This window comes from Festucalex cinctus, chromosome 3 (genome assembly GCF_051991245.1).
Source record: "Festucalex cinctus isolate MCC-2025b chromosome 3, RoL_Fcin_1.0, whole genome shotgun sequence".
NCBI lineage: Eukaryota > Metazoa > Chordata > Actinopteri > Syngnathiformes > Syngnathidae > Festucalex > Festucalex cinctus.
The window spans coordinates 21391611-21415886 of NC_135413.1; the positions used below are offsets into that span (position 1 = coordinate 21391611).

The window sequence follows — 24276 nt, forward strand, 5'->3', positions numbered from 1 at the left end:
TTCTATGCAGCATTAATTCGGTTTAATAATAGAAGCACAATGCATTAACATAGTTGTTTTTTTCTTTATCAAATAACATTTATAAAACTAGTGTGCAAAACATTGTCCTTTTATTCTTCTTCAAGGCTCTGCACCAGTGGATAGTCATAGTCCTTTTAAATTAAGAAATATAACAAGTATGCATAATTTAAACAGCAAGTGTAAGCATATACATTATATGTACATTTTTACATAAACAGACCTGGATTTTGTCTCTCACTTAATTATCAAAGTACAGTGAATCTTTTACAATCAGCAAGAAAATCCAAAGATAGACATAGAAATACATTTAAAAATAAAATTTAGCTGTTTGGCAGATTTATTTATTTATTTATTTATTTATTTATTGTAAGAGCTTTTTAGGGCATTTGGTTGTTTTAAACTGTTATAAGAAGACCAATTTGAAGTGTCATTTTAAAACTCAGGGCAGGACAGAACAGGACTGTACAAATGTAAGAATCTGAACATGCAGTTTACCAAAAAAATCAAACCAAAATAAAATCACAAAAAATACAAAATAAATATAGCTCATTAATTTCAAGTTATTTGTTGGCCTTTTTTACCTTTTGTCTTTCACACCAAAAGGTGTTACATAAATTGAGACAGACGGCACAATTACCAATAAATTTGGTTGAATATTTTGGACATTCAAATTTGATCTTAAAACACTTTCTTTAAATACAGAGACACACAAAAATCCTATAGACCGAATAGACGTAAATTCTTTGTGCTGACACTTTTTACCAGTAGTACTTCTTGGCATCTTAGTGCATTATACCACAATTTGTACTTGTTGTTTCCAACAAATTCCATTGAACATAATCCAGTTTTTGACTGATGAGAGCACACTAGTGTTTCTCGAGTTCGCACACATACAGCAAGTGGTCCTCTGGAGACTTTCCATGACTCTTGCTGAGGTGAAGTTTGATGGCATGCTTAGTGGCAAATTTGCGGACACAGAGCTGGCAGCGGTACACAGAGCCGTTGCTACTGCAGTCATCTTGTGGCGACGCGTACGGCTCCAGCGGCGCGATCTTCTCAGTGAGAGTGTGGGAGTCCCTGACAGTCTGTTTTGGCGAGAGCTTAGCCAAGTCCCTGATTCTAAAGCCAAGGTGAGCTTCCAGGTGACCAACGTATGCTGTTGGGGTTCTGATCTGTGAGGCACAGTCACTACAGAAGAATACGGGCTGACCGGAGTCCAAGTTCTTCAGGAACTTGGTTCTGCCCGTTCTCCTTAGCTGGTACTTGACATTAGCCAGCCAGTGGCTAATGGTTGTCATTGAAAGACCTGTGAAACGAGATATGTGCATTCTCTCCTGTGGACTGAGATCATTGATGATGTATTTCCCCTCGGAGGTTTGTCTCAATGTGGAGGCGAACTGCGCCTGCAGGAGGAGGAGATGCTGGGGGTTCCAGCTGGAGTGTCGACCCTTGCGTTTGTGGCCGTGCAGGGCTCCGTCGTCATCGTCGCACGCGGAGACCAGGCCCTCGACTCTATCAGTCACCCGTGACCGAGACGCTGGTTTTGGGGTGGGCTGGGATTGTGTCAGGTTTCTCAGCATGTCTGAGATATCAGACAAAGCGTTCTCATGCAAAGGGCTGTTGGATGTATAGGGAGAAACCACTGTTAGCTGTACAGGGGTGACATGAGAGGAGGGAGAGATGGAGGAGGCGGTGGATGAGGGTGTTAAGGGAGCCGATGCCACAGATACTCCTTTCTCGCCTTTGCCTTTTGTGAGGTCCATAGGCTGGTCATCACTGGACTGACTAAAACTATTGTCAACTACAGTTTCAGGCTTCTTAGGCTGCGGGGGAGGGGCAGCCACAGCGGCCCTCTCGGCCATGCTCTGGCTGAACCTGGAAAGCAGGCTCAGGGGATCTTGGTTTGGCAAGGAGGGCTTGGCTGCTTTCCCCAAATGAATGCTCATTACTGACTGAAGAGCACTTAGAGGATTGACAAAGGGCTGCTCTGGAGGAGTATGGCCAGTGATGATGGCAGTGCTGCATGTTAAATCGGAGGCGTGAGGGGATTTGACTGCCGTCTCTCTCTTGGTTTCTGTTGCCGGGGATGCTCGGTCGCTATGGATTCCCCTGTCACTATTGGCTGGGGTGAGTGCCCTCAATTCCCGAGGTGAGTCAGCCTCTTCACCCTTATGCAATTCACTAGCCTCACTTTTGCAAGGGGAGATATGGTTTTCCCTTTTGGGAGACAATCGCTTCACCCTCTGCTCTACTTTTGCGACTTTCTCAGTCACTTTTTTTACTAAATCCTCCATCGCCTGGAAGTTGTTGCTGGGAAATGGGGAAGACTGGGTAAGGGGTGGGCTAATTAGAGGCTGGTTACTGGCGAGGGAGGACAACACGCCGTCCCCACCGTTAAACAAGAACTTCATTGGGGAGTTCTTTTCAATGCTTCTCTGTTGTAGCTTGATGGCACTAGGAAACTGGTAAGCTGCGTGAATGCTAGGATAGCCCCCCCAGCTTGGATTCCCACTCTGAGCCTTGTTGATAGCTGATGTCACGGTGTTTTCCAGTGATTTCAGAATATCCAAGCCCCCTTTAGGACCCTCCTTCAGGTCATCTTCAGTAAGGTAGTTATACTTTGAGATATCATATTTTTCCTCTTTCTCTGGATCTTCCTCCTTCCTGACTGAAATGACAATTTGTTTTTCATTGCCAAGGTCCTCTTGTTTTGTACACTCCTCCTCAACCTCCTCCCTTTTGATCTCTTTGAGAGGAGGAGAGCTGGCAGGGGGAGTTGAAGTGGTTTGAAGAGGCGGAGGAGAGAAGGTGGAGGGTGCCAGTGGGACGGACTGAACTCTTGGCTCCGTAGGTGTGGTTACTCTCCCAGGGTTAGGGGAGGTGGCCTCGGGAAGCGTTTTGGCTCTCTTTCCTACAGAGTTCGTCACCCTAAGAAAGTGCCCGGTCACCATCATGTGGCTCCTCAGCTCTTGCAATGTATTGTGTGAACTCCCACACTCCATACATTTGAGGATCTGGAATTTGTTGGATTCAAACTGGCAGGCATAGCTACCACCATTCTGGTGAGCATATCGGTTACTAGAAGCAGTGTAGGGGCTGGAGGAACGTTTTTGTGAAGATTCACTCAAGTCTGAATGCGGGTGCTTTGCTTTTGGGGTTCCTTCTCTAGAACGTGGTGAGGCAGTGAGCTCTAGCCCCAGAAGTCCCCTTTTTTTAGAAGACACAATTTTAGTGGCCACGGGGGCCATGGGCTCCTTCAGAGGCACTTTCTGGTAGTGTTTGGTCTTGATCATGTGGACACTGAGGTCCTGCAGTGATTCAAAGGAGTGGCCACAGTACATGCACTTCAAAACCTTCTGGGCATCCTCTTTGCCCTCCATTTCCAAAAGAGACCGTTTGCGGGGCTTGGACCAGCGCTTTGCGCCATTTCCTGATTTATCTTGGTTGTCATCCCGATAGTGGCCCGTATCATTCATGTGAACTGTCAGCTCTACCAGTGTGTCGTAAGCAGCACTGCAGCCCTTGCAGCGGAACTTGCTCGCCCCGGTAAAAATCGAACCGAACAACTTTGGATTTTGCCTGTGGAGCTGGACTGTGCTGAAGAGGCTCGGCTCAGACTGGGCAGTATGATGACTCTGGGGAGGATTTTGTTGAAGCGTCTTTGCCACTGCTGACTGATGCCAGTCATAGCTGCTGCTGCTACAGCTACTGCTGCTACTGGTGCTGTTGCTGCGAGTTGGCTTCTCTGTCGAAGCAGATGGTGGCACCTGTATCGGTTTTGTATTAAAGTTCAGCGGTGCCCACAGAGGGCTAGTTAGGAAGCTGGAGTAGATGGCCTTCATATGTTCCAAAGTGTCCATACCAACGGGTGGTGTCTTTGCGCCACCATTTAGAGGCGCCGTGCCCAAGTTTCCTTCAGTTTTTCGAGAGGGGCTATCAAAGTCTGAGAGACAATCACTGATCTCGCTTACATGTGACTCGCTGTCCATCTCCTGCCCTGACAGCTCCGCAGCCCCCACTGATTCCTGGTCACATGCTTGGTCCTTGGCAGGCCCGACGCTTTTCTCCACAATCTCATCTTTCATGGGAAGGTCATCCTGAGGGGCTGAGGGCAGGTCGTCTGCTTCCGCCTCCTCATCCTCTGCAGGGTGCTTTGTCAGCTCCTCCGGAGAATAGGCTGTAGGGCAAATGGAGACAAAGAGAGAAAGAACAAGATGAGTAAAATTGCAAGGAGTCAACACGCTGTGTTAGAATAACTGAAAAAAGTTTCTCTGCAATGTGTGCCCGAGGACTCCCCGGGATAAATGAGCCATCTGTGTGGGAGCCTTTAAAGCTGAGCTGAGAAATTACAGTCATCCCATTTCACCTCATCAACCGTTGAGGTGTTATTTTCCTCTAGGCGAGCCTGTATTTATATACTACCCCAGCCACATGGAACTTATGCCTCTCCTCTTTTCACTCCCTGTATTGGAGGAAAACAAAAAAAGAAATATCTTGGCAAAAACATAATGCACCATTTTATTTATCTCAGGGCACAACAGCTTGAAATGAAAACTAAATCTGAAATTAATGAAGCCCAATCTTACTGTGGCATTCTCCTCTGGGGTAATAAATGAGTTGGATCAACCTCCATCTGTCAGTTAATATGTCTGACGCCTCTTCATCTGCCCTTTTCTCTGATCACACACCCTTACAGACGCTCGTAATAGCAAACGATGAAGAGTTCCAAAAGAGGAACGTTTGAATTTTGTTGATGCGAGTTCGACATGTCAGATATGCATCCTACAGTGAGCTGAAGAGTTCATTAGCTCTGTAATGTGCACAGTTGGTTTCATGCGACAAATCTTTACAGGTTTTAACTGCCATGCAATTGCAATACCATATTTTGCATATCATTAAATAGAGCAAGAAATCAAACAAGTTGGAGACAGTCAAAATAAAGTGTGGCATTCAAGAACCCTGACTGACTTTTATTGTGTATACTTCACATGGGTTACAGCCCTCCATTAAATGCAAGTTCATTCACAACTATCCCAACAGTGTGTCTGCACATTTTTGTACACCTATTTAGATTGAATGTCAACCAAGCCTTTCGAATACTAGTATAGCTTACAAAGAATTGCTACATGTAGTGACTTTGTTCACTCAGGAAGTCTAAATTCCACATTTGAACACACAAACACCGTGACTAAATTCTGCCCCTTCACATGCACACGCACACGCACGTCCTCTCTAAACAAAAATGTCATAGCAGAAATAACTCTCATTTCCAGTGCTAACAGCCAATCTCCAGACATCCATGTGGCTGGCGCTGGTCTGATTTAGGCCCTGGGGGCTGAGTCAGTAGGCAGCTCCAGAGCGCTGGCCAGCCTAATGGAGACCTGGCAGGTGCGGCCCACTCTCCGTCCTCCCAGAGATTTGGTTTGTCACTGGGTATCCATTACCTGCCATTCTAGGCTGATAGGCCCCGACAGCCCTGATCAAAAGATGTCGTCGGGCCCCAATCCGTTTGGCAGTCGGTGGCATGTCGTTGGTAAAAAGGGCCAAGCAGGGTGTAAATAAAATGACATGATCACTTCCCTGGCCCCTCATGTTCTGGACACAATTATGATAATGTGGAAGTGGAAGGGAGGGAGGGGTCTGGGAGCACGGAGAAAGGGGCAAGGAGTTAAATTGCTCATGCTCGGGCAAACACGCAAGGGAACATTGCTACCAGGCAAGCGACTGCCCACACCCTCTTTCCTTTTACTTTAGGTTCTCATCCGCTTCTCCTCTGGAAGGAATTGCTGTCAGATTCTCATTTGAAAGTGGAAATCCAGTCAGGATGAGGTAGTCGCTGTAATGTGTTTGTATCCCCGCTAACTAGTCACAGATGTCAGCTTGTATCAGGCGAGGCTGCTACACCACTTGACCAAGTTGTCAGGTCACTTGTCTCTCCCTCAATAAAAATGTATGCTACACATCTCTGCGCATTGTCTGACAGGTTCATGCATCTAATGCTATAACCTATTTAATGTTACGCCGCCACCATTTGCAAGCGTTCCCAAGGGTCGCTGTGCTCAAAGTTTGTAGAATAAATTTACTACTTGTAAAGGACTGCAGCCCTATTAATGTGCATTTGTCATTAGGCCTAAATTGCAGAGTGGGGGAGTGAAGTCCAAAAGGACGAGCTATAAAAACCTACAGAGTGTAGCTGTGCTCCCAGGCAATTTAAAATGCAAAACAAAAACCATTATGTCTGAGCGCTATCTGTTAATTTAATCCCCAATGACTGATAATCCATCACGTAGGGCGACAACCACATCCAATTATTCTCCCTGGCTTGACTGACAACAGAGGTGATTTATCAAGCTAATAAAAGGTGATGGGAGTATAGAGGCTCCCTTAGTATAAAAAAACAACAAAGATTATTAAACTATCTCCTTGATATGTTAGCATATGGTCTAGAACCAATGTGTGGTGTTCCTAATATTGGATAGCAAAGGTGTCCCCAACCACCAAGCAGGGGAATGGGTACTGATCCGTGACACATTAGTTATCAGGCCTCACATGGTCATCAGAGCCTGAAAAGTTTTATTTTTGAAATCAGGTGCATTCACCTGTACTGAACATGCGTGTCTCGGTCACATGGTATGCTAGTAAAAAAGCAATCTCACGAGCTAGCAAAATGAGTAAAAAGCAAATCTCTTTAGAGGACTTTTTTGGTTAAGTGGAAAAGGGTCTGATGAGACAGAACAGCGGACTATAATTCTAAGAAAACGAAAGCTGCATTTAAGAGACAATATCAGCACTGCAGTAAAAGTTACTTAACCTACGGAGTTTTCACTACAGGTAATTCTCGCCTGCCAAGTCAACTCTAGGTGGCAACATGCTTGCAAATGGGCCAGGGAAGAGCCTCTAAAGCTGACAAAAAAACAAACAAAAAAAAAACAAACTCAACTGGTCATAACTAACAGTAACTAACAGTAGTAGTAACACATGGGTGACGTTTGTTTCCCATTACCCCAAGATTTGACCGACTAATTTAAGAGACTCAAATTAAGTGCTCTAAGCTAATTAAAATAACCACATTCAGCGCAATGTCGACACATATTTTAAGTTATTTGTTTTTATTTATTTCTATGTCGGTCCATCAAAATATTGTGATCCATGAAACCGGTCTGTGGCACAAAAATGGGGGAGAACCTCTGGTGCAGCTTCGAAAAATAACCATCAAAAGAAATACATTTGTTTGTGTTTTGGATAAAAAGTTTTTCTAAGATGTATTTATTGAAAGGTAGCAGTGAAAGGTGCATTAATCTAAATTATTATTATTATAATTATTATAATTATTATTACACATCCTATATTTTATATAAATTCTGAACCTAGAGTCTCAATACATACCAATTGGCCATAACATTGGGTATACACATGAGCTGAGTACAAAGGGATACTTGACTTATTTAGCCATTTTCGGGAATAATAAGTTAATATTTTGTGATTATTTTTCACGTACAATTAATACCTTTAAAGACACATTTTGCCACTTGCTGTCGACTGAAAATGACATCACGTGTGTTTTGGGCTCAGGTAACGAACAATCATGGCTCAGTTTGTGAACATCACGTGACAAAAACGAAAAAAAATGTGACCAATCATGGCTCAGTTTACAAACGTCACATGACCAAACCTAAAAAAAAACTGGTGAGCCATGATTGGCTGTTGCCTGAGCACCTGTGATGTCACTTTCAAACAACAGCAAGTGGCAAAATGTGTTTTTAAAGGTATTAATTGTACATGGAAAAAAAGGAACTTGTTATTGCTGAAAATGGATAAATGAGTCAAGTATCTCTTTACAATTGTGTGTAGAAGCAGTGGTGTACAAATGCACTTCATTTTATTGAAAGGTCATTCACCAAAATATTAGAAACACCGCTCAGTATGTGTGCAGTTTCTCTATTGACCGTGTCAATATTAGCTAAGGATCGATTAATGTGTTCGCAAATCAGATTTGTTAAGTCACTCTTTGTATTGAGGTATGCAGCCCTACCTCATTGTTGCTTTGTGGCATCTGATTATATGCCGCGCACAGGAAACTACAATTCACCTCCTGATACACGGCCTCAAATCCGCCTCATGTTTGTGAAAATAAAGTTAGTCAGTCAGTTAGGACAGCACCCTTCCTGCCCAAACACAATTGTACACGCACATGAATGCAAGCGATGAGGAAAGACAGTCTCATCTTGGCATGCAGGAAGCATTCCTGTGGAGTATCATTTACGTAAACATGAGGGCCGCTGACCAGGAGGGAGAGATGATCTGATAGAAACGCTGCAGTGTTGCTCTGACTATCAGGAACAACACACGTTGCAGGGATGGGATGGGGTGAATCAGCGGGGAGGTGCTAATGCGCTCAATGTCTGATTCGATCCCATGGGTTAGGCGGTTCATCAGGTATCGCTGATAAGGCAGAAATCACTGATTTAACACGTTTTTTTTAGTATGTTGAGTGTTTCAATGTAAATGCAAAGTAAGGACCATACATGCACGAGTGTTATGAGTGATTCTATGGCGAACCCCCCAAATGAGGATTTACTTCTCTTACAATCTTGCTGTTAAATCCTCGTGCTTTTCTAAAATCAGTCCCGAGATGATCCGCGTGCTCGTTATTGGTGGGGCCTTCACAGCTGGGAAAACCATCTGGGAGCCAGATCCCACCCAAGAGCAACGTAGTAAACAGGATGCGTCATTAAAAACCTTACCTGCGTCTGGCTCAAACTGCAATCTTTTCAAATCAAAAGAGGTAAAACCAAATATACAATATAAAATAGAAAATATTGAATCGGTAGCTCTTGTCAGAAACATTAGCGTAAATGTCCCAATGTATTTGCTTTCTTTATTAATTGCTTCAAATCATTTGAAATACAATTCACAAATGTTTAGTCTTGTTTCTGAGTTTAATTACAGCAATCACACAGTGAACTGCTCGATGCAGAAATAGCAGCTGGCAGAGGGGAGAGGAAGTTATCTACATGGGTGGTCCCTACATACAGTAAAGATGACTAAAACTGTTAGGAAATGATGGAGAGTTTAAAGAAAAGAAAACCACGGGGGGATGAAGCAATAATAGTTAGCGACTATTCTAATAGATTAAGGCACGTTTTTTTTTCTTGGGCAGTGTTTTTCTACAGTAAAAAATGCATCATAAATAAAGTTTGGAATTTCAAGTTCAAGTGGAAAGGAAGTTCCAGAGAGCTGCCAAGATGATGTTTGATGATTTGAAGGCAGGGCTCTGACCGCAGAAAGTTCAACATGAAGCTCGTTTCTTAACATTAGTACAGTATTCTAACCATGCAACCCTTAAAACAACATCCATGAGGGGCTCTTAGGCACAGGAAACGGCCCCTAAATGCAACAGGACAGGAAGTCACCTCAGTTATAATCAAACAAACCGCAATCTGCAAACCTCAACCTCTTATATCAAATTTCCCTGCAGCCTCAAACTTTTTAATAAGGTTGGAATAATTACAGTCCTGTCAAAATAGCAGCAGTCCAATAATATATAGACTGACTAGTGAGAGAGACAGATACGACTAAAAGAAAACATCCAGAAGAAAAAAAAATCCTACATGTTTTTTTTTGTTTTTGTTTTTTTTAATAACATATTCAAATAGAGCAAATATACTCAAGCTCGGGGAAAAATAAATAAATAAATAAAAAACACACAAATGTGTCATGAGTGGATGAGTAAAACCAATCCCCACTTCAGAAGCTGACATGGCTCACTGGTATAATATATATATTTAACGGCTACATTTTTCAATTACACTTTTGTAATTTGCGCTGTATTAAACACATTCAAACTATAGAAATGAGGATGAAGTAGGCACGATTTCTAAATCAAGTTGCTTACAGCGTAATGACAAAACAAATCTTAAGCAATTAAAAAAAACAAAAAAAACAAAAACATGCAAACTATGGCAGGAGCGTGATCATAAATTGACTGTGCAGTCATATATGTAGTATTTTCCAACAGTTGGGGCTCAATGCATTGAATTTGATTTTCTAGTCATTCACTCCTGTGCTGTGACATTACAAAACACAAACGATCATGTTTACTGTGATCTTGCGGCCTTTTGTCATTTGTTATTTGTGTGCCTGTGTGTTCTCTACCCCCTGATGGCATTGTGAATACATTGTGTCCGCTGATTGTAGTGCAGGATGTGTGATACGGGTGATGGGAAAAACAGAGAGATTATTCTGGCCTCAAGCAAACCTTAGGGCTGAACCTTGTCAATATACCTCACATGGGGGACGGTGGGTGTTGTGGGACTGTATATATGTGTGACTGGAGAGAGAGAGAGAGTGAGAGAGAGACTGGATTGGGGTAAATTTATAATCATGTGGCTTAAAGACCAATAACACAGTAAAAGATCTGGCCTCTTTATTTATTTAGGGTTTTTTCCCCCCCACATTTACCAACAAAATCATTTCACTTCACGCTCCACTCAATCACTGCTGACAGTGCTTATCGATGATACACAGGCAGCAAGCTATGCTAAAAGTTAGCTTGAGAGACTTTAATATGAACCGAGACAAGTTTAACTGATCATGCCAAATCAGTAAAAGACACTTGGCCACCGTAAAGTAATGATAGGACAAACGGTGATGAAGATAAAAGTTTGTTCGATGTAAGGTTTCCAACTCACTGGAAAATAAAAAAGGGACACATCATCGACAAGGACGGCCGATCTGACAGCCTTCAAAAGGCGTGATTTTTTATTTATTTATTTTTTTTTCAAGGAAAACAATTTTTTGACTATTTAAACCTGAATGGAATAGGAAGCATATTTTTGAATGATATAAACACATGGAAAAGTTATTATCCAGAAATTTACTTGAATAAAAACTAGTGTTGTTCCGATACCGCTACTGGTATCGGCAGAGGTACCGATACTGCATAAAAACAGTGGTATCGGTATCGGGGACTACTCACAAGTAACATGCCGATACCATTAATTCCAACGCTAATATAAGATTTTGGATGCAGCATCTTGTGACTTGCTCGTGCACGACATTCACTGATATGTGACATGTTCACTGCATGCCGATCTAAGATATCCTATTGGCCCTTGAATGCTCTGAACCAATGGCAGGACAGCTTTTTCATGTTGAGGAAAAAAAAACTTAAGTATCGGTATCGGCCGATACTGCAAAGCAGGGTATCGGTATCGGGAGCCAAAAAACCGTATCGGAACAACACTAATAAAAACTAATATTAACTTCCATCCATCCATCCATTTTCTGAACCGACTATTCCTTACAAGGGTCGCGGGGGTGCTGGAGCCTATTCCAGCTGGCCTAGATCAAAATAAATATCTCTCAGACAGAACTGTATAAATTAATATAAAAAAAATAAATAATAAGCAGAACATTTATTGTGTAACTTACAAACAGATCAATGCCACGTTTAATTACGTTTTTTTTTCTTTCATATTTCATCATCATCATTCAGTGTTCTAAGAGTCAGGGTTAGAGCACAGTCAGCTGAGTTATATCTCAAACCATACTTACAGTGTGATAGACACGGGCTACTCTCCAGCAGTCACCTGTAAATTAGAATTTTTTTATTTTTTTATTTTTTTAACTTTTATTATATATTTATTATAGTTAGTGGCGTATATCAATCAACTATTTTTTTCCATACAACACAGATATTCGTTGCACAAATCCATATTAGCCTTGATCAGAAGGTTAATCATTCTTTGCATACCATATCTATCGCTGGTGTTGTCTGGCGGACAACACATTTTTCTCGGGCTCCCCTAGTTTTGTTGTGCCTTGTACAGTATGCCGCATGTGTCCTGCACCACTGGAAGCATGTTGGCTTGAGGTCAATCAGTCCATCATGGTAAAAGTACACCAGCAGGCAGTACAGTGCGCTTGACAGATATTTTCTCCCACTTTCTCGACCCATGTGTTTTACTTCCCAGTCCTTTCTGTATTTTTCTGCCTTTTTATTCGGGGTAGCACTTCTGCTGCGGTTCGGATTGCTCCTGTCGGTGTAACGTGTGATCGGGCTCCCAGATTGTATCGGGGTCGCCTGCAGATGACGTCACGCTACAGGATTGTCCGGAAATTGTCCGTTTACAATTGTTCAAAATAACAAAATTTATGGACTAGAATTGTAAAAATGTAAATAAACCTAAAAATCTAAAAGCACGATACTTTAAGAGTGGGAAAAATAATAGATTGAAGTGCCTTTGCTCTTGCCGGTGAAGTCAGTACAGCAGCGCTAACGAAGTTAGCTTTGGTTTGGTTTCTTTTTTTAGCTGTTGACAAATCAATCACAATAACAAAAAAACATTCTTAATGATAATAGAAACACAACAATTATTTTGTGCATTGATCATTTAGTCAATCTATTTTATTATTTATTCAATATATTATGCATTTATATTCTTAGGTTTATTTACGTTTTTACAATTTCAGTCCGTACATTTTGTTATTTTAATTACATCTTTAATATTTTCTTTCCAATGTTTGACGTCAACTGGATAATTTCCAGCCAATCCTATAGTGGGATGTGTTCGTTAGGCGACCCCGATACGATCTGGCAGCCCGATCACATCTTACACCGACAACGCTCTTCTGCTATGTACTTCCGCAAACAACATTACGTCGACCAATAAGATGAGCGGATTCTTGTATTGTCATATACGTGAATGAATGTGCTGTCAGCTCATTGGTCACAGAGCAGGAGGTCCTTGGAAGGTTACCGTAAATTGTAACATAAAGGGCACTGCTATTTATTAATTCCATAGATTTGACATAAACGTAATCAATGATTTTTGGATTTTCACGTTACTCAATACGGTACTTATGCTGCATTCGAGAACGGACAGAAGTTGGATATATCCAAGTTGTTTTTTCCCAGCTCCGACTGGCGTTCGAGGCGAAAATAAAACAGCCAAAATGGTGGATACAAGTGGTAAATTGTTTTTTATTTTGGTTCTTAAAACTAAATTTTGACCCCCAGCAAACTTCCATTCTCGTAATTTTGCTTCATTTATTGTTTTGCTCTTATTTCATAAGCATTCCATACATTTCAGTAGTTCACCGTATAATTTCATGCCGGGAGATAGCGGCATACGGTCACATACGTTGCGTTACGTGAAGTTATGTTGAATATTTATGAATGAAGAAAGCGATCTAATTTTATACTCAAGTAAATTGTATTTAACGATTAATGGTCTGTTTTACCAAAGGGGAAACCATGGTAGAGTGACGTCACTTGTAGTCCATCGGTGAACTCGGGGTCCTTCTTTTTTTCCGACTTCGCAAGTGTAATTTCAATTGGGCGTTCCCGTACACACTTCCTGGTTTGAACTCGGAAAAGTCCAACTTCCGACCATCCTCAAATGCAGCATTACATTTCTAAATATGGAACGATTCCGTATTTCAAGGGACGGCTGGCAACCCTAGTTTGATGTTAATTCACTTAAACACCCAAAACTGTGTTGATGTTAACTCAAGCAGCAAGCCTCTGCTGAATGTTTGTGCACAATAGTGATAGTGATACTGTCAACGTCTTCTCATCTACATTCAAGGGATCTGACAAATGGTGAAATAGTAACTCGCTTTAAAATACTTTTTGTTACGTTTTTTTCACCCGCTGTAGTGGGTATGTGCACTTGGCTAACACTTCTCCACATAAAAGGCAAAATGTTTTTACTTCACGTTTTTAATTTTCACCTCCCAGATGCAGTTTACTATAAAACTGGATGTAAAACAACTGATTAAACAACACACCAGCTACACAGTAAATTCAGTGGAGTAAGTTTGACTCTATTTAAAGTGGGACCAAACAGATTCAGTTTTAGAGTAATATTTACACTTGGAAGGGAGTAAAATAAAGAATTATAAAAAAATTGAAATAAAAGTGACTCAAGGTAGGAACGAAGTCACAACCTTCAACTTGGGAGACAGCCAAGCTACTCCACGAGCCACGCAGGTCCTGCGTTCTGCTAGTATATCGCTCATGTTAGCTGCAGCTGATTGCATGATTGCATGGAATCTTCCTAACTCCAAAGACCAAAAACGATGTCTCGTGTCTTGGAGAAAAGGCAACAGGGGGGGCATAACTCAGGTGGTAGTGTGGCAGTCTCCCAAGCTGAAAGTTGTGAGTTAGTACTTCAACCCTTGAGTGAGTTTTATTTTATTTATTTATTAGTATTATAATTATTGATTTTTTTCCTTTTTTTTATTGTACTCTCTTCCTATTGTAAATCTTAGTTTACTCTAAAACTGAATCAATTTAGTCCCTATCTAAATGAGAGTCAAATTTACTCTAAATAGAGTCAAATTTACACTACAGAATTTACTGTGTACCTAATTGCTATCCCAAAGTAAACGCCAGACATGATAATCCAAATAGCATTGATGTTACGGTAAATTATAAACCTTCGAACAACACACCCAGAGCAGTCTGGGGTGTTCTATACTTAAATTATTATATGATAATTGTTAATGATGACATGGGAAATAATTGCACAACTCCATTTGATGTCAAGATATTTAAAATGCAAACCTACGGAAGAAGATTAGAGACAGTGAGGGGGCAGGATTCTCCCTTTATTCTAAAAATTCTCACTTGAGAATTCTTCTGACTTCAATCTCAGAATTCTGACTTTAAAGTGAGAAGCCTCACTTTAAAGTTAATCTCAGAATTAATTCATTAAGTCTGAATTCTGACTTTATTAATTCTGATATTGACTTTAAAGTGAGTTTATTAGTACTACCATTAGTTTGACTTTAAAGTCAGAATGGCCATTTTAAGGTCAGAAATCTGCATTCACATGACCTATTAATTGTGACCTCAGTCTGTCTGCTGTGTGAACGTTATGCATCCCCAAAGTGCCCCACATGCGCAGAAGAAGATACATCACTCACAACGCTGTGTTTGCTGAAGTAAATACGTATGGTCCAGCGTGTCATATAGTATGCACTACTTTACAATTTAAGGCATGGAAATGAATGCATTTCACACAAATGACTCTGTATACCTTCTACTGAGAATACAATGTATCACCTGCGATTTTGCGAAAACTCAGGGATGAAACCTCGAGTAGCGTTACACAATCAGATCCTTGTTGAAAAATGCCTCAATCAATATATCTCACCTATCTACGATTTATGTATTATATGCTTGTTATAGATTTGTAAATTGCTATTTTGTATAATTCTGCCTCTTTTTATAAGATCTGTAATTTAATAATGCTGTACTACTTATCTGATACTTCATATGTTGGTTGAATGTAATTTTGGTACTTCGCATGTTGTTTGTATGTAATTTTTGGCTGTTATGTAATTTTTTTTATGAGGACTAGAGATGGAAACTAGCATTTTGCTAAATCTGGTGCAGCCATCTTTTTAATGTTATTGCACACTGTCCTTTTAATAAACCAAACCCAACCCAATCCTACGTGATTATTTAACAAATGACAACACAGTGTCACAAAGTTTATCAACACACAATAATGGTCCAGTCTCACATGCACATCAAATCTGCCTTATTTTTGTGATTTTTTTTTTTTTTTTTTTTACACTATTGCACGTACCTTCTACTTTTTTTTTCAATCCCTCTGCTTGATTATCTTTTGTTTACGTTTGTCTTAATTGTTTAGGCCTCATATTAACAAGGCAATTGAAGAAACTTTAGGATGTGTGAATGGAGCCAGACAATCTGTCACAAGATAGGAGGGAAAAATAGACAAACAAAGAAGATTTTCAGTTTGGAGTTCAAATGAGGTGCAGCAGGTCTGATTCTTGTCTTGTACCTAATACTTCGAATAACTTGTCCATGGAATGTTTTCATAACCGGCTCACACAGCAGGCTTTTAAAACCATCTGCCCCCGTGAACTTTACTTTAAGACAGCATCGGCTATATCATGTCAGTGTGATAGTACAGTGGTTTGAATGACTTCATGTTGAAATGTTGGCCTTTTACTAGCATTGATGTCGATACATGTATAGTTTGTCTTTAGGGGATTTTGGGGTAAGAAAGAATGTTCTCTCCCTCAATGTACTCTTCACTAAAGTACCCCAAACTGTGAATTATTGTACTCCAATGTGAGTGTACCTCATCTTTGGCTAATAGTGTAGAAACAGGTTCCCAAACTATAAAAGTGTCAGACATGAAAATCAGTACCACTAACGATACAACCAGGGGTGAAAGTGGGCTGAAACGGTCTCGTACTACGTTCTGGTAAAAGATTTGGGACTAGAACGATCCCATTGCGTGGGTACAATGCATGTTTTTTTTTTTAATAAATACATGAAAACATGTGTTTTTCAGTTTTAGAAACGTTTCGAAACAAGAAAAAAGTATTTCTCGCGGAGAAGCAAAAGAAAAGCAAGCACTCACGCTGCAGTGCACTCTCGGTGCATTCAATGACCACGCGCACGCAGTAGGAAATCTCAGATATACATAGCAAAAGCTCACATGACTGAATCTTACTGTTTTTCTGTTTTATTCCAGATATACAGTTTAAATATTTGTACAAGCCCAGTGACAAATTTTATGATGACTCTTTTAGAGTGTATCACTGTGAAAAATAGTCTAAATCTAAATTTTGACTGGCTGTAGCATATGGCTTATCTTACACGAGCATGGACCAAAAAAGTGCAACAAATGCTGAATCTCAGAGTAAGGATGGAGTGTAGTGGGGTGGGGAAATTAAGCCAGAGACAACATAACCCCTTTCCCATCACGCAGCTGCTGCCATGATTGCCTAGCAACGAGGAGGTGATGGACAGAGCTAGAACATGGACGGCCATCATAAATCTCGAGGCATAGGAGAAGGTGAAAGACACACAAAAAACAGGTTTTTGTGCCAAATACCATAGATTTTTACATTGACAAAGCAGTTTGTGCCTTTGGTTGTGTGGTAGTTGGGTATTTTTGTACCTTCAAGGTACTCAAATCACTTTTTTACAATGCCAGCCACACAAGTAAAGTGAACAGCTCATTCACATACTGATGATGGTGGAGCATTTTGATCATCTGTGGGTCCCGTATCGTGCTAAAGAAAATCTCAGCAGGGCCATAGGAGAATTGGAGAGCTAACCTCAACTTTCAACTCGCGAGATGACCATACTGGCTCACAAATTTAACCGCAAATCAGGTTAGGTGGCAAATTTAGGTCGTAATGGTCAGTTGACGGACTTTGGGTGTTTGGGAAAGATGGACACTCACAGCATTCGGTTCAAATCTACTAAACACTGCCCAGATAAATGTAAATATGTATTTCTGTCTGTTCCATTGTCTCTGAAAAAGTATAGTGTAATGCAAGAATGGTTTACTTTACAGACAGAATGCATACATTAAAACACATGGACTCTGTATCTTGATGAAAGAGCATGCCCAGATGTGACTGGTCACAAACTCTAGCTCCGTTCCTAACAATCCCTTCAGGTTCTGATTTCTGTTTTCTAAGATTACACCTTTCATATAGCAACTCTCCAATGCTGGAAGTGTAGTTTCGGTATAAACATCCCTGGGCTATCTGATTATGGTCTACTGCTGCGGCACTGGTGTCTAGTAACACTCAGAGAGAGAGCTCAGCCATCCATCACACAGTGAGTGTCTGTCTAAAGCTTTCCACCCTGCTTCTTCTCGTCCTGGCTCTCCAGTTACAGCCATACACGACCGGCCTAAATAATATTCTTCATGATAAATGGCACCATAAGCCTGGTATCCATCATTAATCTGATTTTTAAAGAAGCATCCATCTTTCAGAGAGCCTGTTAGGGCCACGGGAGAGCAGAGCGGCCCGGGTTCATTTAAAGGCCAGGCTGCTGAGTGAGTGATACCTGTCAGCCCTGCTCATCAGGGAACAGAAAGCACACACGCACACATACCACATTAAACACTGGCGCCATATGGTCACACACACGCACATGCACACACAAAGCCTGTCTGAAAGAGCTCACTTTGTATATATTATGCGTGCACAAAAACAAATCAAACACTTGTTGGGACTGTATGCAAGTACATTATTTGCCCCCCTACATAAAGACGTCTTCAGTCATTGCGGAACATTCTGTCACTCGTCAAAACATTAGCTTAGGGTAACTCAACCGTCTCTTCTTCCTTAGTCCAACTTCTTGAAGCTTTCAGGAAAGCTTCCCAGAAAAATCACTCAAACGTGAGCATAAAAAAAGGGATCCTTTCCTTGCACGTCATTTCTTTCCTGTCTGTTCATTCCCTATTCTTTCTTTTGTCTCTGTTTTTCACTCTCTCGCAGCCTACCACACCGCACGCATCCACCTCCCTCCCATGTGTGTCTGCTAAAGCCAGTTTGATAAATGACACACGTCTCCGTGTCAGAAGCGAAGGGTGGGTCAGTGATAAATGACTCTGTTGAAAAGGAAATCGGCTCTCTGGCATGGCCGGGCTATTCTCCTCCTGGATTGGGTTTCAGGCCCCCCGAAGAACAGCGCGGCTCAGTTTCCCCAAAACGAGCACACATCCCGCCAGGCTTTCTACCTCTGCGAGGACCGAGAGCGAGAGCGGATGGGCTGGTGGAGCTTGGAGTGCTACGACGCGTCCCAATTGTCGCTACAATGCAGCTGCATCTATCACAAGAGCGGTGGGACTATTTTTACAAAGCCTGCTACTCAGTGCCCAGACAGCAGTCCCTGCTGAAAACCTCGTCTGAAAGCACTGAAAGCTGGAAGAGTGGATGGCTAACAGTTTTCTATTTGTGACCGTGCGCTTCTTTCTTATCCCAGAGCCCAAACCAATGGCCTGACATCTGTCAAGTGTGTGTTAAAAACAGAGGAGGGCCACTTTGCCACCCCACTTTTCTTCTCTTTCTCATCAACCCCTACACCAACAACTCCTCCTTCTCCTCCCCCACTTTGCCTTTTCTCATCTTTTGCACTCACTTCCTGGCAGGGTGGCAATGTTATCATTACCCAGGCAGGATTTATGGATTCAAGGCCCATGGCAAAAACAAAAAGGCATCTGTCAATACCAGTGGGAAACACTCTGTCAGCCTTCCTCCTTCCACTGGTGCTCACAGCCTCATTAGGTATGCACTTATCAGACACATAGATCACAGACGTGACTCAACTTCAACGGAATCCAGCCAAAAGACTTTCATTAGCAAGGAGGCCTGCGAGGCCCAAACATTTACTTACACCTGTGAATAAAAGTTGTCGCGTTGTTTAAAAGTCGGGTGGTTGACCCCTGCTGCCTCTGTAAGGCCACACTTCTCACAGATAAAACAGCAGGTGGGCCGAGAGAAATGCAAACACTTTACCTCATTTTACTTTTACAACGTGGACACAACACGTGTGTGCAATGTGTGCTCCGGGTTACTTGTATTTGCGTTCCTAACTTGGCATATGGAAAGAAGACACAAGGTGATCCAAGCAAGTGGGCTGCGGTTACAAATACCTCGCTGCCCGTCTATCCCTACCACACACAGCATGAGCCAAGCCAACAAATCAGCAAGTAGATGCCCACTGATTTGCACTTACGCACACGCTCATGAGTGATGGCTGCCAGTCTGGCACTCATAAAACTGACCCTGCAAAAACAAGAGACCGTTGCCATGGAGGATGTTCCAAAATGGACTACCTCCCCTGGCCCTCTTTCTGTCTCAAAAACAGTCACACAAGTTCATAGAAAAAAACAGTGCCGCTTTCCCTAATGGTGGCTTACCAGTGCAAAATATTAGGGATAAGGGAAACCAGGGCTTTTTGTCACACTGGTAAGTTGTCACAATGCAGTTATCTTTGCCATCAGAGAATACAACTAAAAAGTGGAATACTGTACCAGTTTTCTTCCTATATCGTGTCTCAGACTAAAATATCACATTGTGAGCTTCGATGAGCGCCAGGTTTTTTTTCCATTTCACACAACCTAAAGTAAAATATGTTAACTTTATATATTTTCAAACAAGCACCATCCATATACAAATTCTAACAGCAATTCATGTGGAATCATTAGGGGTGAGATTCGGGCATTTTGTCATACCTTAGTTAGTACCTTAGCTCTGTTTTTAAGCTAACTTTAAAGTACAGCTAATATTAGCCAACATGGTACTTTGGGGAAACATGTTTCAGTCATTTTGGGGTTACTTGTCGCAAATGCAAATGGACCAATGAAAAATGCACTGTTGGCAAATTGTTTAAGCCAGAATTGCCCTTTGGATGATGAGTCAAGTGAGGAAATAGGTTTGTTTTGAGTGTTAAAAATGCATCTTCCAGTTGTTGGGACTACGTCCACATTTCACAACTGGTGTCATGATGAAGCAATTCTTTTTTTGTTTGTAATTCAATATAAATTTTAATTTTTAGTTTAAGCAAGGCAAAACGGGCATTAAAGGCGGAGAGCCATGGCCTACATGACAGCAGATCCGAAGGAGCTTAATCTAACGCATGTTAAATAATTTATGTTAACGTTTGCTGATTATGTTCAACAAATTTTTCAAGGTCAATGTTGAAAAATGTTCTGAAGCTGACTTCAATGTTCACTTTCAAGTAAAAGAAAACAAAACAGAATAAGAATTTTGTCCTTGCTTTTTTAGTTGCAGAATCCAGTGTGACTTACCCCCATATAGTGAGACAACTTAACTGATGGTGGAGCAACATGTTACATGTTAACACTGTCTGTTTGATTGTTAATAACTGCACTAACACAAAATATGAAAATGGCATAAGACTTTAGTCTTTCATCTGGTACACATTTTGTTTATATATGATGCAATGATTCCAAGATATATATAAAGATGTAAAAGTGTGACATCATGCCCTGGTCTCGCCTACCGCAAAGAATGAGCAGAAATCTGCAGACATGCGGCACATGTTTACCATTTCATGATGCGTTTGCTCTAAAAGTTGTAAAAGAACCGTTGTTGCCTGTTTGCTAAGTTTGCAAATTATTGCAACCGTCTCCACAGGCGTCATCGGAAACAAAGGATGAGGGCTCTTACTTCCACATCCACGTTCTCTCAGTTAGGTTACAAAGCTGGCTGCCCCCGGTTGTTAAGACCACTCAGACCTGATGCAGGTACACGGCCCATTTGTCACCTGCAGCGCAAAATTGAGTTACAGCACAACCAAAGGCGAGCAGCTCTGTGTAATATCAAGTTGATTACATCAAAGTGGTGGCAAACCTCATTCGGTTGGGCACCCCGAGCTTGTCATCTCCAATCACAAGGCCTGTCAGGACTCCATCAGCCTCTCGGCTAATTGGACCGATGCTAATGAAGCAGGCAAAACAAGTTTTCGACTCGCGCAGAAGATGGCAAGAGAGGGAGAGTGTGCGTGTGTGTGCTTGAGAGACAATGAGGGAGCAAAAGCAGGGTGTGCGCCTGCGTGTGTGTGTATGGGGGAGGTAGATTTTTCATGCAAGTCTCAAGGTTGCAGTGGGCCGACTCTCCCCCTAAGTCCCTAATCAAGGCCCATCATCTGTCATCCTTTTCTTTGCTCTCTCTATCACCACGCTCTGTGCTGCAATCAATTCATCATCACCCTTTGTGTGCCACTGAACAGTTGACAACTTTATAACTTGCAGCTGCACAGGCTGACTGACAGGGGTGCAAGGGGAGTGTGAAAAAAAAAGGAAGAAAATGGATGGATGAATGAATGCACAAAGAAGCGTGGTTGCAGCGAGGAAAAAAAAAAAAGTTGTTTTCTACAAACACCAAACGATCTGTATTACAGCCCTTTTATTCCCTTTCATCAACAGACAAACAGCCGTGTAGCGGGCAGGAGGAGAGCGAGAGAGGAGGAGGAACAAAACATCCTTCTCACTGATCTGAAATCAGAAAGCTTTCAGTCATTCTTTATGTGCTCCCCGCGGCCACTCTGAGCCAGTGAGCATGTACATTAGGCTGGGGCATTTTGATGAAATAAAAGCCCGGGCCAGCTTATGGCTAAACAGAATGGGAGCACTCACTCAGCCTGTCTCTGATTGACCATTAAAACCATTGATGAATGGGCCTGTCAGGGTGGAGACAATTAAATCAAACATGAAACAAAGCCGTTGTGGCGGCCCGGTCTGACAGAGCAAACCCATTCCTCCCCTCCATTACATAGCACACAGCTCCTTTTACAACCCCTTACCCGCTCCTCCCACCTCCCCTTGTGTGAGTGTGTGTGTTCAAAGTGAACACGTGCACACGGGAGTGTGATGTTTTTACTGTGTGCGTGCGTGCGTGTGTGTGAGTTGTTTCAAACCAGGTTCATGCAAGTACGGGTACTTTTACAGAACATGTGTTTTGGCCAATTGTGTACATGCTAATGACTTTTGGAGCACTTCATTCAGGCTTAAGAGTTTTCAAAGTGCTGCTTTTTGATGGGTACAATGTTCGAGTGCACTTCTGTTGTCCCATTAAGGATGGACAAACTAATTTGTGGAATTGATTATTATATATAAAAAAAAAACGTGTAGAATTGATTGTTGATTAAAAGGGGTGGATTGTGGCAAAATGGGAGTGCACTACTTGACTGCAACCAACATAGGTGCCACTGATTCAATCTCAACTAGTTTGTGCTCGAAAGAAGAACAACATGCGATCAATCAGCTATGAGAAGATGTGCTACACAACTTTTCTGGGCAGCATTATTATGCCCAGATTTTTTTCGCTAGTTACAACAAACAAAGATTACGACCAAGCATCCACTTTTATAGCGCTTATTGTCATTATTGTCAGGAGCGTATCCCAATTTGGGTGAGAGGTGGGACAAACAACCATGCGCACTCACACCTCAGGACAATTTATAGTCTTCAATAAACCTTGTATGCATATTTGGAGTGTGGGAGGAAGCCTGAGTACACAGAGAACAAAGTTAACACAGGAGTTTGGATTCAAACTCCCGAGAATGGTAAAGTGGAATTGCTCCCCACTAACCCACTGTGCTGCCCCCAAAAGAATGTAGATCCCTAAAAATAAATAACACAAAATTAAAATAAAGGTTTTCCATTTCCACATACCTGATCACAGTATTTTAATCCAATATAAATCAAACATTTTTTTGACTTTTTTTCCCGGGTTGGCTAAAATGACAGTCAGGGGCTATAGCGCCACCTGTTGTTTTAATATACAATTGTCAGCCTGTAAACACGTTAGTGTGTCAGTACAATTTGTTGTAGTAAGTCAAAAAATGCAAAAATAAAAACAAATAAAAATGCGATGTATAAATTGAAAAACAAGACCGTGTGGATATCTCCCCCCTCCTCACTTTTATGTGAGTCACTTGACCATCAGCGAGTGTGCTAGAGGGGAGGCGAAAAAGTACACAGATCCTTTGAAAGTGGTTTAAACGTGACGTCAGGGGCCTGCAGCACATGGTGGGAAGTGATTTTCTGATGCAAATCGGGAGGGATCAGATCAAAGCCGCGTGACAGCCAATCAATCAACCGTCAAATCGGACATGGCAACTGTCGATTATGGCTCCTTCCAGCCCACGAAACTCTCATTGTCTGCTCCAAAATTGTTTATGTTGCCCACAGAAGAGAGAAAGCACGGCACGGATCCGACTTTGTTTTTTAGCTTGCGTAAAGAAGTTATGCCAGCAGGATAAAGGGGATCTCTACGTCCACCCTTGTAATACGAATATGAACGGTAACTCGTTGTTAGCAGACTATGGAGTAAAATAAACACGATGCGAGGCACTTAAAGCTATTTTGACACACGCGTGATAGTGAGATACGTACCTGGCGCGCGCTTGGGCGCCTCTTGTTTCCTCCGTGGCATTTGTGACTGTGTATTTGCGGGGATTTCCGCCAAACTCCTCCTTTTTCTCCACACGCGACAAAGCCACTCGCCGTCTTCGGGAAGATCCACCTTCCGCTCAGAGAGAAAGCTTCACGCCTGGGCACAACATCGAGGAGTCCGCCGGAGAGGAAAAAGTCATCATGCTTTCTGGTTGGAGGTGGTGCGTTCACGTCAGGAACGTTGTCGGCCGTGTGATTGTGCTCGAGGATGTCACACAAGCAGGCACACACGCGCGTGCGCACGCGCTCGGAAACACACCACGCAGCTTGCGTCCAAAGCAGCTCGGCCGCCCGCTCTGGTAACAAGCAAAACTTGGGGGAAGAAGAGAGATGATCGCGTCACTCAAAGTGGAGAATGGGCAAACCCACCGCCCCGTTAACTCTTTACTTGTCAGGCTGAGCTGCGAGAGGACGCCTCCCCTCTCTCCCCACTCATTTCCACAAGTATCCTCCTACCTATTGGACGTGTGAGTCACAT

At 42.0% G+C, this 24276-nt stretch overlaps 1 protein-coding gene across 1 annotated transcript; it reads right to left on the reverse strand.

The window, feature by feature from the left end:
- Positions 1-24164, reverse strand: tshz3a (teashirt zinc finger homeobox 3a). Its single transcript, XM_077516629.1, has 2 exons — positions 23739-24164; positions 1-4198 (listed from the first exon to the last, which is right to left on the reverse strand). The coding sequence occupies exons 1-2, from the start codon at positions 23776-23778 to the stop codon at positions 888-890; spliced, it is 3351 nt and encodes a 1116-aa protein (XP_077372755.1). The 5' UTR covers positions 23779-24164; the 3' UTR covers positions 1-887.
- Positions 24165-24276: the final 112 nt, after the last annotated feature.